The sequence below is a fragment of the Gymnogyps californianus genome, unplaced genomic scaffold (genome assembly GCF_018139145.2).
Source record: "Gymnogyps californianus isolate 813 unplaced genomic scaffold, ASM1813914v2 HiC_scaffold_32, whole genome shotgun sequence".
Classification (NCBI taxonomy): domain Eukaryota; kingdom Metazoa; phylum Chordata; class Aves; order Accipitriformes; family Cathartidae; genus Gymnogyps; species Gymnogyps californianus.
Window position 1 is genome coordinate 88,048 of NW_026114202.1, and position 16,451 is coordinate 104,498.

The 16,451-nt window shown below is 47.0% G+C and overlaps 1 protein-coding gene across 3 annotated transcripts in view; it reads left to right on the top strand.

Annotated features, from left to right (window-relative positions):
* Nucleotides 1-16,451, top strand: part of R3HDM2 (R3H domain containing 2) — a 60,781-nt gene that overhangs the window by 22,903 nt on the left and 21,427 nt on the right. For all 3 annotated transcript variants that reach the window (XM_050914163.1, XM_050914165.1, XM_050914164.1), the window contains exons 2-5: nucleotides 10,316-10,514; nucleotides 11,678-11,719; nucleotides 13,445-13,531; nucleotides 15,770-15,896. In XM_050914163.1, the coding sequence (XP_050770120.1) occupies nucleotides 10,347-10,514; nucleotides 11,678-11,719; nucleotides 13,445-13,531; nucleotides 15,770-15,896 (424 nt within the window). In that variant the 5' untranslated portion in view covers nucleotides 10,316-10,346. The remainder of the gene's footprint in view (nucleotides 1-10,315; nucleotides 10,515-11,677; nucleotides 11,720-13,444; nucleotides 13,532-15,769; nucleotides 15,897-16,451) is intronic.

Consider the following 16,451-nt stretch of genomic DNA (forward strand, 5'->3'; position numbering starts at 1 on the left):
TCATGCATTTTTCCTGAGCCTGGTTGACACCTCCATATCTGCAGGTGTCTCCTACCTGATGTGGTATTTCATTATGGATGGGTTCAGGTGGAAGGAATTCTGCTTGGGGTTCTCTGAAAGAATTAGGACATGTGTTGATAGGAACTGTGCCAGGATTTTCCTCTGAGCCATGCAAGAGTTAACAGAAGTTCCTGTTCAATGCTGTCCTATTGCATCTTGACACTGTAGAAAGTAGGTGGTAACTCCTTGCTAGCTTTTCAGGAAACCCCTGTGGTGGACAGCCCTCATTAGTTGTTGCTGGGAAACTGCTTTGACGTCAGGGAGCAGTTCCCTGGTCTTCAGATGAATACAGGAATAGCTTGTGATGGGGAAAGGCAAGCGGGTGTGAAATGGAGAAGGGAACTCTCTGACGGGGAGATTCTCATCTCAGGTTTATCTTTTCTTTCTCCCACTGTTCTGCCTAGGGACCCTCAGAGGAACTGTCCACAAAAATTTACAGCAGTATGTTTGGACTGAACATAAGCCCTTCCTTCTCAAGAACTGTTTATTTTGATGGCTTCTGTGATCCTTTCACTTTTTAACTATTGGCTAGTGGTTTGTTGTTTTTTTTTCTCCCTCAGATTTTGTAAACAAGGGGTGAGAGGGCTCTTGCTTGAGGTCACTGCAGCTCCCAAAATAAAAGGAAAAGAGAAGAACAGCATCACTGTTTTGGTTTGTTCGTTTGTTTTTAACGTCAAACATAATATCCCCTTAGACTAACAGAGGGGAGAGCAGAAGGACTGAAGATGGCTGCTATTGCTGTGAACTTCAGGCTAAGAGAACTTTTAAGCCTGAGACTGTTTAAACCCACTTTCTTCAATATCATTTGAACTCTTTTTCTTTGCAAACCCTCCTGTGGTGGTTGTGCAATAGGTTCCTTTCTCACAGTGTTGCCCTATCTGTCCAACCTGTCAGCTTCTGGGAGCATGTAGAGCTGTGAGCATCTAATAGCTGTAGCAGGAATTCTCTGCGTCTCCTTTTCCACGCCTGCAAAATAGATGTAAGCAAAGTTTACCCATCCGGTTCAAAGTGCTTAAGAGATTTTTGTACCCAGAAGTGCTGTAGAGCAGCGAAGAATGTACTAGGTTGCTCATTGAGTCTGGTGTTTCCAGCCAGGGCACTAGAGGGCTTGAAATGCAAATAAACTGTCTTGCAAAGAGCTGGCATCAAGGTGCCTCAGTGGCGAGACGGACGAGGCACCGCTGTCGATGTTGAGCAGGCACTGCAAACAGAACTCCATTCTCCTTTTCTTGTCAGGTCACTTGAACATAAAATCTATTCCAGTGCATGGTGCCATAACAGTCAGTAACGGATGCATTATTTTAAACTGATTTCTAACGATTTGTCATGGTTGCTCACTTGCATCTTCATGTGATGGCTCCTTCCACCCACCATTTTCTCCTCTCAATGCATATAAAAAGGAAACATGCATCAAAAGTCAAGCAGTAAGCCTAGTCGGGGTGGGGAGGAGGCTTTCAGCAGGATCTGGGGATCTTTACAGCCTCTGGCTTTGGTGCTGAACTGAATTATCTTCCCCAGGAGATCTCCAGCATGCCTGAATCCAATGATTGCATTCTTTCTGTGTCGTCAGCTTTTCACAGCAGAAATGAGATGGGAGCTCTGATCTTGCATAGCATATAGGCTGCTTTGGGAGTAAAAAGAAAGGACCTGAATATGCAGGCAATCAAGCTGGATTCTCTGAACACATCGGTCAACTCTACATTGAAGTTTCCTGTCAGGCATATGGCAACTCTTCCTGCTGCTACTACACCCAATCAGCAGTTTTCATGTATAGGGAAAAAACCCAACACACTCTTCCTTTGTCACTTTGCTGTTTTCCTTTGGTTGTGAGCCCCTGAGTCCCTCAGCTGACTCGGTGATGGCAGCTGACTGGATGGTGCAGTGGACATTGCCACCTTTGTATTCCTGGCAAATGAACAGAATCTGTGTTACTTCACTGACAGGTCATTTCTCCCCTCCGTGTTGGTTCATGTGGCAAGGATGTTGCCGAGCATTATACCTGGGAGTGGCAGGACATGCTGGGTATGCTGGGATACCCTCTTAACTGTAGTAAGGAATCCTTCCTTGGTTTGATACTTGCTCCCACTCTGAAGGATCAGAGCTCTGTTACGAATGGAAGTTATCTCCTTTGCTACTTAAATTCAGCCACCTCTGACGTGAAAGCTAGCAATTTAAGTTGCACACAAAGAACAGTGTGGCCTTTGGGGCAAGAAGCAAAAACCTGTCTTGAGTGGGAACATCTGGAATCTGGAGGGGAAAAGAAATTAATTGTTCTGCTTTGAATTTTTCTATCCTGAGACAAATGCAAAGGGTTCTACTGTGAGCTTTTCCTTCCACAAGAGGCTGGGTCTCAACATAACAGGCACCAGATTAAAAACAGCAGAATCCCCTGCAGAGCACGTGGAGGCATTGGGTAGGTGGCTGGACACATTCATGTTTCAGACATGGTTCAACAGCATCTTCTGTTTCTTTCCCTCGCAGGGAAGAACAAACACCTCTTCCACTCCTAAAAGGACTTCTGCCTTCCATGTGCTGCCCAGGGCACTGCGTTGCTTACCTTACAAGATCTGATGAAGTTTCTCTCTTAGGCCCAGATGTCATTCGTCCCATCCTGTATGAGGGCCTTGTTCTCGTGTTGATGAAATGGAAAGCAACCATGACTTGAGTTAAAGTGGCGTTTTCCTGATTGTTTGGTGCAATGGAACTTGTGGAACTTGGTGGAACCCTCCTCCTGCCTGGAGCTCATCTGCATGGCAGGCAATTACCTTTGCTGCGTGCTCCCTTTACAACAGCTGCTCTGCCTCATGTGTTTTCATTTAAGTGGTGCTTTTTGTTTTATCTTCTGCTGAAATACTAATTTTCAGTGAAAACTACTCCATTGTGTCTAGGCAAGATGTGTTGTTTTAATAGCAACTCTCAGACTGCAGTAATGTAGATGTCTGCGTATCCCCAGGGTGATGTGGTCCCAAAGGCTTTGGCAAGGGAGGCCCTGCTGCATTCTTATTGCTTCCATGCCTGCCTAGGGACTGTGGTGCTACCTGTTATTTTGATGAACTAAGATCCCTAGATAGAGCAGGTAATTCACAACAGTGAGGGAAGTGAAACTGCCATGGGGAGGTGGCAGCCTGCTCATGAGAGTGCCATTTGTCAAACGTGCAATGAGTCTTCAGCGTTGACGCATCCTTCCTGAGGCAATGCTGGGAACGCCCTGGTACTACAGTGTGTGTCCTGCTTACTGCCTTCCAAGGGGCCATACTCGGCTGTGACAGCAGCATTCTGGATAGAAACCCCGAGTTGCATCCAGGTGGAAATGGCAGGCTATGAAAGTTTGGCTTTTCAAAGTCCACAGGCAAAGCATGCTGTATCTTTTTGATTCTGTCTTTCCTCAGGTGCCAACACACCTTTATTGTTCTGGCACATTTGATTCCTTTGTATCACATGAAGATGATTTTGGCAGTCCTGACACCAGCTGTGTCACACTCTTGGAGTACAGTAATAGCAAGTTGACACCTATCCTGAATTTAGTACTTGCATTGATTGAGGGAGGTAACAAAATAACTGGTTATTATTTTTCCCTCTGAAATTATCTTGTGGTTTGAAATGTTCTACATAATGAAATCCATGCACGTACTGCATAACTGAGAACTACTGCCATGGTGATAATTCAGATGTTTCCCATAACATACCTACTGGCTATTGTGCCATTTAACAGGGCTGACTGCACCTGTACTAATGAACAGCCTTTTTGAAGGTATTTGAAATGAAGAAGAGCTCTAGGATTGCATCTCTTCTCCAGGCCCCAATTCCTACATTCAGCAGGAGACGCAGAGGCGAACCATGGCCACCACAGCTAGGCTGTTGCAGACACTGGCCTCTTCCTAGGGGTTATGGTCGGTGGAACAGGCCCGGGTAGCCCCTGAGCTTAAGCCCCTCAAAACCAAGTGGGCAGTGGCTCTGCTGAGGTGCAGAGATGGGTCCCTCTGAAGGTGAAGGGACTCTTTTGTAGCAGCCCTGCCTTATAGCACAGATGTTATGTGAACAGCCAGGAGAGCCATTAGCACCTTAAGCTGCTGCAGACATTTGCTCAGCAAATGTCAAGTAGAGCTTGATATGGGGGCTTTCCTCAGCTGTGGATGAAGGCAATTTAACTGGTGTTGTCTTACCCTCCTTGGAATTATTTGGGAGAGACATGTTGGATGACACCTGATATTCTGCAGAATTCACTTAGAGGGCTTTCTCTCTCACCTGTATTTCCTGTCTCCTTGTTCATATAAGGTTATTTCCCCCCTTTCCCCCTGAAGTCAAACCCTTCCATCTGCATCACAATTTTGCCTCTTTGATGTAATGTGGGGGTGGAGATTAAGATTTAAAGCAATGGCTAAGCACTAGGAGCCTATGCACTGTGGCCGCCTGTTGTTTTTTGTTGTTGTTGTTGGGTTTTTTGCTAGGTTTTGTAGGAATTGTATGGTAGTGAGGAATTCAATCCCTCTCTTCAATTGATAATAAAAAAAGCAATGGAGAGAATTTGGGAGAGGTTGCTTCATTGGCTGAGACAGTTGCAGCTTATGAGTGTTCCCAAGTAAGGTTTCAGGGCTTTCTCACTGAACCAGGTGCTCATTCTAGCTAGAGCTGTTACCTCGGATAGGGAGCTGTTTTCTCCAACAGGAGGGAAAGGGAGTGTGCTTGAAACGCTCTTTACCTGCTTGTTTTCAAGCTGAGGCTGCAGACTTTTTATGAGATGCTGGGAATGCCCCACTCAGCAGTGTTGGTGCAGGCAGCTTACGTTTTGCAGAGCAGACTGGGAGCCCAAATGGAGCCTAGGAGGGAGATGTTTCAGGAGCTACGTGGCCTTTGTTGGTCCTACTAGCAAAGCCTTTCATTACAGCCTCTTGTTGCATCTGGTTGGTGTACTTTAATACAGGAAAAATTTTACCAGCTGCTTTGCCCTGGCAGAAAAGATGACAAAAGCCTCTCTGAAGATCCTTCGGTGCAGAGAGGGAGCAGTGTGCTGCCTGACTTAGTAGAACCAAGGAGGATTTAATGCCTTGAATTTGCAGCACCCTCTCCACCTCGCCGCCTCCACTTTTTCCTGTGAAAACCTTTTTCTACAGCAGACGCTGTGCTCGGGAAGGGGAGCGAGGAGGGGGAATCTAAATCACCCCCCAAACTTGTCTGGTTGCTCCTAGTGATAGAGCCTGTTGCCATGGAGCTGTGATTCTGATTGGTTGACCTGGAAGCCAATGAGCAAATTGTTCGTGAAAGCATCATCATTTAACCTTGCAGGAGGTACTTAATGAGTGATACATGATGCTAATACTAAAGCCTTACTCAGAGGGGTGAAGTGAAACACTCAGATGCTGGAAAAAGGCCACTGCTTTCCCCCTTCCCTCTTACAGGCTGGTTTGTTGGTTTTAATTACCAGTTGCACCAGCAAATCTCCCTTGGGCTGGGCCAGCTCTTCCTGCCTGGTTCTCCTCCCAGTGCTCAGAATTGACTTTGACTGTCCATCGGAGCAACGTGGTGTCCTGCCTGCCAGTGATCACCAGCTTCAGGATGTTTATTTCTGAGCCCTCAGAGCACTTTAACTCTGCTTAGCATGTGATTGGATGTGTTTTGTTTCTAAGTGTGCTTTCTTTATATTTTATAACCAGCCTGAGGATGGAGAAAGCTGCTGCTGTTATGGCTATGTCAGGGTTTCTTCTTGGCAGCGAGGCTCTGCAGCCTTCTCTGTAGTGAAAACGCTGTTCCATTAACGTTGGTGACCTGGGCTGAGTCTGGTAAGATTTTTACTCTGCCCTGTTGAATGCCTTTTGGAGTGAGTCTCAGAAAGCAAAAAAAAGAATTGGTTAATAACCAAGGGAGGAGATGGAGGGAAAGTGGGTCAAGATTCTTGTCTTTGAAGCAAATTGTGAATCCTGGTCAAGAAGGCTGTAAGCATGCAAACTTGCTCCTGTGGTCATGGCTTGGACAGGGACTAAGAAAGCCCACTCACACTTGTTTCCTTTCCCCCTGAAAACTGAGAGGTAGCTTAACTCTCTTGCATGGTGGGACGAGCTACCTCAGATACCTCCATCCTATTGCAACACAGGAGCGTGCATGTAGGCAGCTACAGCCAAGCAGCCATATGTCTCCTTTGCACCCTCATTTAGCTCACAGGAGCGTGTCTGTACTCTGAGAAACAAGGCCAGGAAGAGAGTGTATTTAGCAGTAGGCTTCCTTTTCCCAGATTTTCTTTCTTTCCCAGATTTGCTGCTGGACCCATCCTACCTGTGAATGCAGAAGTTTCTTGCTTTTATTCCCTGCCTAACCAGGACCAGCTGTTGCCTGCATTGTCATGGCTTGGCAGCTGCAAATTGCATGTAGGAAGAAGTCAGCAGAGGTGGAATTCAATGTTCCCCTTCAGGGTGAAGAGGAGAATGTAAATCTGTCCTGGCTACCCCTTCACCTGGCCCTTGGCCAGCACGCACAAAGTGTTCACACTGTCACTGCCTTGACTGGCCTGTTTACTTTGCCAGCCTCCAGACCCAAACCAAAAAATCAATAGCAGCTCACCCACCTTCCGTTGCTCCGTTGTTCTCTTTTCTGACACAGATTTTGTGGCTTCCCTAATGTTGCATCTGTGTAATCTTTTCATCTCCCTGGCAAGGCACAGCTCAGTCCCACCCACCCCAAGTCCTCTGAACTTCCACTTTCTCTGCAAGCCGCTGTCTGTCACAGCAGATCATGTCTGCCACCCCCTTGCTGCATCCCACGTCTGTCCTGGGGGTGCAGGGCTGATTCATTCATACAGAAAGGAAACCTCCTCTCGAAAGCATCGCTATTGAGAAGCACTAGCAGTGCACGTATCTTCTTTGAAATTTATGTGCAGGGAAGTATCCTGGAGGACTGCCGTCAGGGACGGAAGGTTTATCAGGAGGGGGCAGCCTACAAATGTCAATTCAGTGGCTCTGAGTCGTCTTTTCTGAAAGAGGAGAGGGAAAACTGATGATATTCCCCTTGTTGTGATGCTGGTTATATTGCAGTATGATGAGAAAAGATCCCGTTACCCTTCTCGGATTTGACTGAGGTGCTTGGCTTGGGGGTAAAAACTCGTTACAGGGTGGCTGTTGCAAAGAGAATGAGCTGTACAAAACCTGCTCCTTTATTTTAGTGCAGAAATTCCACCTTTAGGTAGGTGTTGTGTGTGCAGTTCAGGTGCCTCTTTCTGCCTCCCTTCCCCAGATCTGCTACAGATCCTCCTGGGTTGTTTACAAGCCAGGCCCCTGGCCTGGACACGAGGCTGGAGCAGTTTCCTACAGCATGGAACGTTTTGGGGAGGGGGAGGCAGAGTTTACCAGCTTCACGCCCTGCATAATCCAGGCTCCCACTAAGGAGGCTGGCATGCAAATCAAGCAAGTGCTCCCTTTTCCTTTTCTGACCTAGTTCCTGTTGGAGGCATCGCAGCAGAGCACGACTCCCTCATGTGGGGGCTCACCACCCCATGCAGCATGCTTGCTATAAACCTGGGAGCTCGATTGCGGTTCCTGTTGGCAACTGCTGGATACCCAGCCTCCCGGGATGAAGAACAGACCCTTGCAGCTGGAGGATGGATGCCTCAGTGATTCCCGACGGAAGCTGCTTCCTGCAGGGGTGCTCCAGGAGATGCCTGCCAATGGGATCGTCTGTGGTGCTGCTCGCTGTCTTGTGGGACTGTGCAAGGAAGGGGTAGGGAGCAGCCAAGTGATCCATGCAGTGCAAGGATCTGCACTGATCAGCATTCAGAATAGCAGATTGAGGTGCTCTCGCCCTCTCCTCCACCTGGTATTTGAGGCCACAAACATGCTTGGCTATCATTAGCAGCTGGAACGGAGAGGTGTTTGCAGAATCATCTTGCAAGGCTAACGTCAACAGCAGACTGCTCTCTGATTCCTTTTCTGTAACAAGCTATCAATGGCAGCTGTTTTCTGCCAGGAGGCCCCAGTTTGTGCCTGCTTGGTACAGTGTGATGATGCTGGGCTGAAGGAGCCTGGCTCAGCACTGCAGTGGGCACGGGGATCTTGCCCAGTTACGTTTGTTTGGTATTGCCCCTCAGGTGAGAAGAGAGCCTTCTGGCCCCTCATGTCCTCATCTTAACACTTTCAGGTGTGCTACCTAGGAAGTTGCTCATGGAATTAACAGTGGGTTTCATGTAACCTTCCTGCTCCAGAATGAATGCGCGTGAACAGTGGCTGGGATCTTCCAGCAATTCTCTCTAGTGAGAAATACCTTGTTTTCATGCAGTGCTGGGATGTATCTGCTTGTCTATATCAACCCATAGCATCCACAGTCACTCTCCTATGGATACATGCATCTGCCTTGAAACATAATGGTTCCTGTGCATAAACCAGACAGTGCAACCCTGTCAGCTTCATCTGTGCCAGCTTTTTTTGCTTTCCCTGCACCCTTTTTCCATGAGTTTTCTGGGGTCAACGGGGTATTTCCCATATAACCTCAAGGTGCCGCTTACTCATCAAGGCCTTGGGTTAAGTAACTTTTTCCTTTCTTGGTTCTCCCATCTGTGACTCTGAACTGACAGCAGTGAGTCTTATTGCTGGGGGAAAGCTCATCATATGTCTAGAACAGGCGATGATAAGTGTGAAGGAAAGCTAAGGTGACCGTAGCTTCCTCCTTTTGTCAGTAAGCGTCCTGTCCCATCCTCTCACTTGAATCCAGTGCAGTGCTGGCATCTCCCAGCCACACTTGCTGCGTGGTACTGTGGTTTCTCTGGCTGCAGCCCTGCCATGGGGGTTTGCCTGTAACACACAGCATTTTCCATTCACAACAGAGCATCTGCCCTGGATGTCTTAACAAGTTTGTTACAAATCCCTGTAAGAATCCATGAACTAGAAGCAATTGATTGCGCTCTCTCGCTTTCTGTATCTGGAACTGGAACTGATTCCAGTAGCTGCAGTAAGAGTCAAGTACATGTTTTATGTTCAGCAGCCCCACAAATTAAAGAGGAATGGGGTTGAATTAGTTAATGAATATTAGCAGTTCCCATGCAGAGGCAAGAGTTGATAAATCTCTGTGAGATCTGACTCTTTCAGCCATGTTCTGCCAAAGTAATTAATAAAACAAGTTGTTAAACATCAGCTGTGTTTTCCAGTGCCCAGGCCTTCTGTTTGAGCCTCTCTCAAATTTAGGCTTCCCCTTTTCTTTTTGGAAACTTGTCTCAATGGGCTTGCCTTTTATCCTACCTTTATCCCAGCCTCCTCATGTGTCATCAGGATGAACATTGGGTTCTGCGCAGTGTCTCTGCAAACATGTTTCTCAGTACCAGAATCCCTCTGCGGTCCTACATAAGCTGGTTCAGCCCTCACTCAAGCTCAAAGAGGCCTGCTTTGAGTTAGCTGAGAGGGCTGATGTTTCAATTCTAGACAATCGGTTTGGAATTAACACTTAATTTGATGAATGGATATGTGACATGTTCATTGCTCTTGTTAAAGACTGTCAGCAGACTGAGGCACATGTTGCTGCCCTGTCTAGATTACGCTCTAATTCAGAGGTGGTTTCAGGGGCTCTGTGGGCTGCCTGTGTTCTTGCTAATCAAAAGCAAGCAATTAACCGCACCTTTGTCAGGAAGCATTATTTTTGCATCTTAATCTGTAATTTGACTGTCACTGTTTGACTCCTACTTTTCCAGAAGTATCTAACCATAGGCAGCTAGAAGATATCAGGGGTTACCTTATTTCACAGGAAGAACCAGAGCAATGTCTTGGGTACGAGGCTGTTTTCTCACTGAAGATTTGGCTAATTGCAAGAAGGACTGGTCTGGGATTTGGGGAAAAATGCAGATTTTTTTTGTTGTTGTTTTTTGTCCTGGGGCAGAGCACACCTCCTCTGGTTGCTTGAGTTTATTTCACCTACTGAATTCCCTGCCTCTGGATGTTTGCTAGCATTAGGACTACCCTCCGTCTCTCTCTCTCATCAAAGAAGTTAGAGCAGAGTGCCTGCCCTGGGGACCTCTGTATATCTCAGAGGCATTGTTCAGCCCTGGTAGTGTCTCCAGAGTCCTGGTGAGAATCATGGAGCTCCTGCAAGGTCCCCTCGAACCAGGTGCTGCATCCAAGGGGATGAGTGGGTGGGCTGTCATTGGAGTGCTTGGTTTGGGGTCTTTGTACCCAAGATGAGTTAGAAGGAAATTACAACCTATATGTGCAAGAGTTTGTGTTCCAGATAGAAACTCTCTCTCCAACCCCTGACTCCCTTCTACCCATTCTGTCACCTCTTCTGGCAGGTGCCCATTGCTACACTGTAGGGCTCTGAAGATGTCAAACAGCAACACAACACAGGAGTCTCTGGAAATAATGAAGGAGTCTGAAAAAAAGGTGGTTGAGGAATCTGTGAACAAAACCAAATATGTATCCAGGTCACCAAGCAAGGAGGAGGTGGAGAAGGATGGGGGGGAGGAGGTCAGCGTGCGCCAGGATTCTCAGGTAAGTGTGCGGACAAGTGGGTAGTCCCTTCCGCCAGCTTGCGGAGCTGGACACTCTCCTTCTACTTGGCAAACACGAGCTAGTTGCTATCCCTTCTGAAAGGGGCCTAAGCCTGTGCTACCACCTCCCAAGGAGATAGCATGCTGCACAGACTGTGTTGTTCAGAGGCTGCTCTCTTTCTCTTTAGCTGAATCTGTTCTGCTCAGAGTGGAATAATTTAAACATTCTTTGAGCCCGGGAGAAAATGAGACTAGTGTGCTCCTGGGGGCACTTGTGCTCAGTCCCCAGGTTCTAGTCCCACGGCTGTTACCTCCCTCTTATTCCTTTCTTTGACCTAAGGATCGGTTAATGACTTAACGTGAAGTGAAGGCATCCCAGGGAGAGCTTGGTTTCAGGAATGGAGCTTGGCCATTGCTTTGCTGCTTTGCTGTTAAAAATGCCTGAATAGGAAGTGAATGTTTTGGGATTTCATTTCAGCAAGGAAAAAAAATCTGTGCAGGCATCATTTGGAGGGTGCTGGGACTCATTCCTGCTGCTCTGCTCTCCTGTCACATGCGCTTTTGGCTTAGTGTTGAAGAAATCCCCACCCTCACCAAGCTGCGGAATGCTTCTGCATTTAAATCTGGTGGCTGGTGCCAGATTTGTTCAACCACTGCGTGGGCAGACACCAGTGTTGCCCAGAAAGAGCCTGACTTTGGTCACTTTGTAATGTGGAATGGGGAAAGGTTTCTTAGAAGGTAGAGATAACAGATGACTCAGTGTCTCTTAAATCAGAGCAGCAGTGTGTCTCTCTTATGATCCACTGTGTTAGAACCCCCTTCGTGTCCCAGGAATGGCAGAAGACTTCTAGTTTTCCCACTTAGAAGTGTGTCATGCACCTCCACCTGTATGCCCTGTGATCCCACAGTTGTGCTGGTTCTGTCAGAAACAGAGGAACTGGGTGTAATCCACCTGAAGTTTCTTAAGCAGTTTTTGCCCGCCTGGGGCCTGACAGGACAGCTCTCCAGGTCTTCCTATTTGCACACGCTTGCATTGCTGTCAGGTAGAGATTTTCTTCAGACTTATTTTACACACTCAGTGTTGTGCTGCCTTGCACAGCAAATACCATTTACAGTGTACACATTCAGATTAAGCTTCTTGCCTTCTCTTTCCTTTCTCCACAGAGGCGAACTTCAAGTCATGGACATGCCAGAAAAAGAGCCAAGGTATGACCTCTTCTGACGTCCCGTTCTTTTGGCCATTCTGAGTTGAGTTGTGATCCCAACCTTAGGATGGTACTCTCAAGTCTTTCCTGTCTCCAGAAGCAACATGCAGCACATGGTGGTTCAGGACAGTAGCTTTCCATGCACTGGAGCATGAGTGCTCCTTTTTAACACACACTTACCCATGAAGGAACTGTTTGCTACTATTAACTGCCACAACTGTCCCCTCCCCAGAGCCCAAAATGCCAGAAATTAATTCAGAGGTGTCACTGGAGGGACAGGGCAGTGCACTGGCCTATTACACCCTCCAGTTAAAAACCAGAGATAAGTATAACTGCCTGGTTTCATGTAAGGCCCCTTTTCTTCAGGGAATACCACATTTGCTCCCATAACGATGGCACGTGCATATTAGTGAATCCAAAACTTTTGCTAGTAGTAAGCACCGGGACACCACTGTTCTAGAATGTTGTTTGTAGGCAAAATCTTGGGGTAAAAATGCAGCCATTGTGTGATTTTTTTTTGTTGTTGTTTTTTTTTTCTTTTTTTATACCTTTCTTAGCCTTAGCCCCAGTTTTGCTTTGCAGAATTTGGTAATAACTACTGAAGCAGTTTATCAAAAGTGGCCATGAATTTTCCAGGCTTGACAGTTATAGAAACATACCATAATTCAGGAGTCCATCTAGTCCAGCTAGGATTCATTTAGTCCAGCCTCCTACTCAAAACAGGGTCAGCTATGACATCTGACTAGGTTGCTCAGGGCTTGATTTTAAAACTGTGATTGGGAGGGCGAAGGTCTCTCCCCTCTCTCCCCTCTTTTTTTTAATCTTTCACAAAAGTTCAGACCCAAATGAAGACAGGTTCTGCCCTGAGGCATGGTAGAGAGGGGAGACCAGTTAAATTTGTAACAGGGATTCTGCCTGGGTTTGTTTTTGATGAAAGCAATGTATGAAAGATGTACTGCTTATGACCTACCAAGTGTTCAGAAAAAATATTCTAATGGTTCTGTTTGGTCTTAAAAGCCAGGACTCTGTGCGGTACCCAAACAGCCTCTGATTCCAGTTCCTGCCCTGTGCACACCTAGGGCAGAACGTGTCTGTGCACCTCAGGCCTTTATCCATATTGTTGATCCTGCCTGGAATCTCATGGGACTGGTTGATACATGTTTTTCCTATTTGTCACCCAAGTGAGTCAACTTGCCAAGAGTCCTGAAAGTGCAGGTTTTATTTTAAGCATTTTCTCTAAGCACTGCTACATTACCCAAAATAACCAAAGTCATCAGGTCAGAGAGGCAAGGTGTAAATGGGATGACAGCCTTTTAATTAAGAACAGTAACAATCTTCACATCTTAAAAAACAATAAAATAGTTGGTTTCAGCTGTATCCTTTGTTAATGGTTTTAATTCTTGCCAGGTGAGGAGGGGAGAGGCTGGAATTGCTCTGGCTGGAGAGGTCAAAGAGTGCATGAATTAAGGCAGTGAACCTTCTCACCTAAAATTTGGTTGGTTCAAATCCTAATCAAAGACTGAAGGAAGAAAATAACTGATTTGCTCTAGGACTCCAAGCTTTTATATATTCCTGTTCGCTGCAAGAAGCTGGTTTGGTGGTAGTCCTTTTTAGCAGTTTAATTAACAATGACTGCACGAGTGGCTTGGTAATGCAGCAGCATGAACTTTAGCGTGTGTGTTTTGGCTGAGGTGTCTTAACTATACTCTTTCTTTTCCTTCTCCAGTCTAATTCAAAGCTTAAACTGGTCAGGAGTTTGGCTGTATGTGAAGAATCGTCTAGCCCCTTTGTAGATGGGCTGCTGGAGTCCCAGGTAGGCCTAGAATGAGACAAGCTGTGGAGTGTGGAAGCCCAGAAAATCCACGTCTTGTTAGAAGTGATGTCCTATCCTGGGCTTGTGCCTCTGAGAGCCAAGAATTTCCCACAAGAGGCTGCTTTTGAAGGAAGCGGTCATGCCTGTGAGCACTGCTCGTATGTGCACAGTCACAACCCTTCTCTTATGAGGAATCATCTGCATCAACTCACTGGGCACCCCCGACTACTCAAGCTGTGCAGGCTTATGCCCCTGAAAATGGAACGGCACTTCACCTTCACAAAGCCCCTGGGGTTTTGGCCATGGGAAGGAAGTTTTTATGCAAGCCCTTTCCTTGCAGCTCAGGCTGCAGTGACTGAAAGCACCCAGCTCACAGAGAAGTGATATGCAGTGCTCTGCAGAGATGATCCCCATCCATCTGTGGTCACTGTGAGCAGTGACAGAAAAGCTGAAGCTTGAAGTGGGCAGCAGTCAGGGAGGCGCTGAGAACCTGTCTGCCCGGGCAAGAGCAGATGGGTTGAGCTTTCTCTGCCCACACAAGCTTTAGAAGCACAGATTGGTGCGGTGTGCAGAGATCTGAGCTGGCTCACTGTAGATCAGGTTGTGGCTAGCTACAGCCCATCTTCGTTGAGCTGACGTAGTACCGCACCGTGCAGAGTCACCAGCTTAGGTCTGTGGTGCTAGATCAGAGACCCCTATGCTGCTTTCCATTGACAGGACAAACCTGGCCTGTGCCAGGGCTGAGTGCTGCCCAGACCACCTCACCCTTGTGGTCAGTGGGGTACTTGGCCTCTAAGCCTTTGACGTGATTTAACCCCAGCCAGCAGCTAAGCACCATGCAGCTGCTCCCCCCTCCCACTGGGATGGGGAGGAGGATCAGGGGAAAAAAAGTAAAACTCATGGGTTGAGATAAGAGCAGTTTAATAACTAAAGTAAAATAAAATATAATACTAATTAACAATAATAAAAATATAATAATAATAATTGTAATGAAAAGGAATATAACAAAAAAAAAAGAGAGAAATAAACCCCAAGAAAATACAAGTGGTGCACAGTGCAATTGCTCACCACCCGCTGACCGACACCCAAGCAGTGATCTGCCCCTCCCAGCCAACTCCCCCCCCCCCCCCCCCCCCCCCCGTTTATATACTGAGCATGATGTTCCATGGTATGGAATATCCCTTTGGCTAGTTGGGGTCAGCTGCCCTGGCCATGCTCCCTCCCAGCTTCTTGTACACCTGCTTGCTGGCAGAGCACGGGAAACTGAAAAGTCCTTAATCTAGGCTAAGCGCTACTTAGCAACAACTAAAGCATCAGCGTGTTATCAACATTATTCTTACACTAAATGCAAAACACACTGTACCAGCCACTAAGAAGAAAATTAACTCTGTCCCAGCTGAAACCAGGACAGCCTTCCTTGTGTTGAGGCTCCCAGCTCCAGAGGCTGCTCTCCTGTCTTTTGTTTGGGTTTCACTTAGAACTGTAGGGTCACTAGGAGGACTTTTGAAGCAACCGTAAGCACACATCGTGGTGCCATGGAACCGTACTAGCGTAAAGGCAGAAGGCCGGGGAAAGATCAGCTGGCACAAAGGGTAGCAGTTTTATAGTCAGTTTTAACTTGAATTTGAGCAGTGCATCATCTGACATTGCCTTTGACAATCCTACTGGTGTTTAATGTTTCTTCCGTTGGAGCAGAGTGAATCCTCAGGCCATGCTGGGCAGTTGCAACTCAAGAGAGGAGGTGAAAAGAAACATCGGAAAGCCCCATGTGGCGCAGGGACCACTCATCACACCACATATGCTTTTTGCTGTGTATTCTGTTTTCTCCTCATGCCCTTTCTCTTTCCAGGTTAGACGGTAGTCTTACTGAAACGTACAGGATCTACCTCACCTTAGGCACTCCTGAGTTCAAAATGTAATAGCATTTTATCAGCTTCGAATAGGGAAGCATGTGATTTAGATTCTGAGGTGATCCAGGCAAGGCAGATTTTCAACAGTGACAAATGCTGTTGAGAGTCCCCTCAGAGCCTGCCGAAGGCTTCTCATTGGGAGGAGGGCGGGGAGAGAGACTGCTTTGTCTGCTCTCAGAATGAGGCCTCTTATGAAATGTCTCAGAGCTGCGACCTGAATCCCCTGCCTTTCTGTGACGCCTTTCTCAGCTGCCAACATCTCCAGCCGTGGCAGTGATTCCAGGGAGCGTCCAAGTGACTCAGACCAGCCTGGTTTGTTTTGTTCCAGGACATCATTCAGTTGCACGTTAGCTGCCCCTCTGACAAGGAAGAGGAAAAGTCCACGAAAGATGGGGCTGAGAAAGAAGAAAAAGACAAGAATAAAGAAAAGGCACCAAGGAAAATGCTGTCTCGAGGTCAGGTGCTCGTTTGAACAGGGCAGGTCCTGTCTTACCCTCTTTGAGGATTCTGCTGGCCAGTGGTACAGTTGTTGGAAGCAGAGCGGATATCTCTGCTGATGACTGTACAGGAATGTATTGTTTTTATAACATCCTTTCTAGAGCCAAGCGTGGGGAGGGAGGGGGAGGGGGAGGGTTTCTCTGGATTGGCATGTGCCCCAACAGACTTGCAGGCTTCCTGCATAGTTTATAGCGATCTAGTAGCTTTTTAAATGTGCAGATGCAAACCCAAGAAGACCCACTGTATAGACTTCTGCTTTCAGTTTAGATTTGATTTTGTAAAACCTGCCACAGGTGGCAAGATGTGAGGTTGCAAGGAGGTGAGCTAAGTTTCTGCTGTATGATCCTGCATGTATGATTTTGAGGCATAGAAATGGCTAAAAGATACACATTTAATCTGGTGAGCAAATTGCACCTGAAATCCTTGTACAGACAGCAGCTCTGCACTGGTGCAGATTCAGTTTCACTTACTGTTTTTTCTGCGATTACTTTTAAATTAAAAATGGTGTGGGG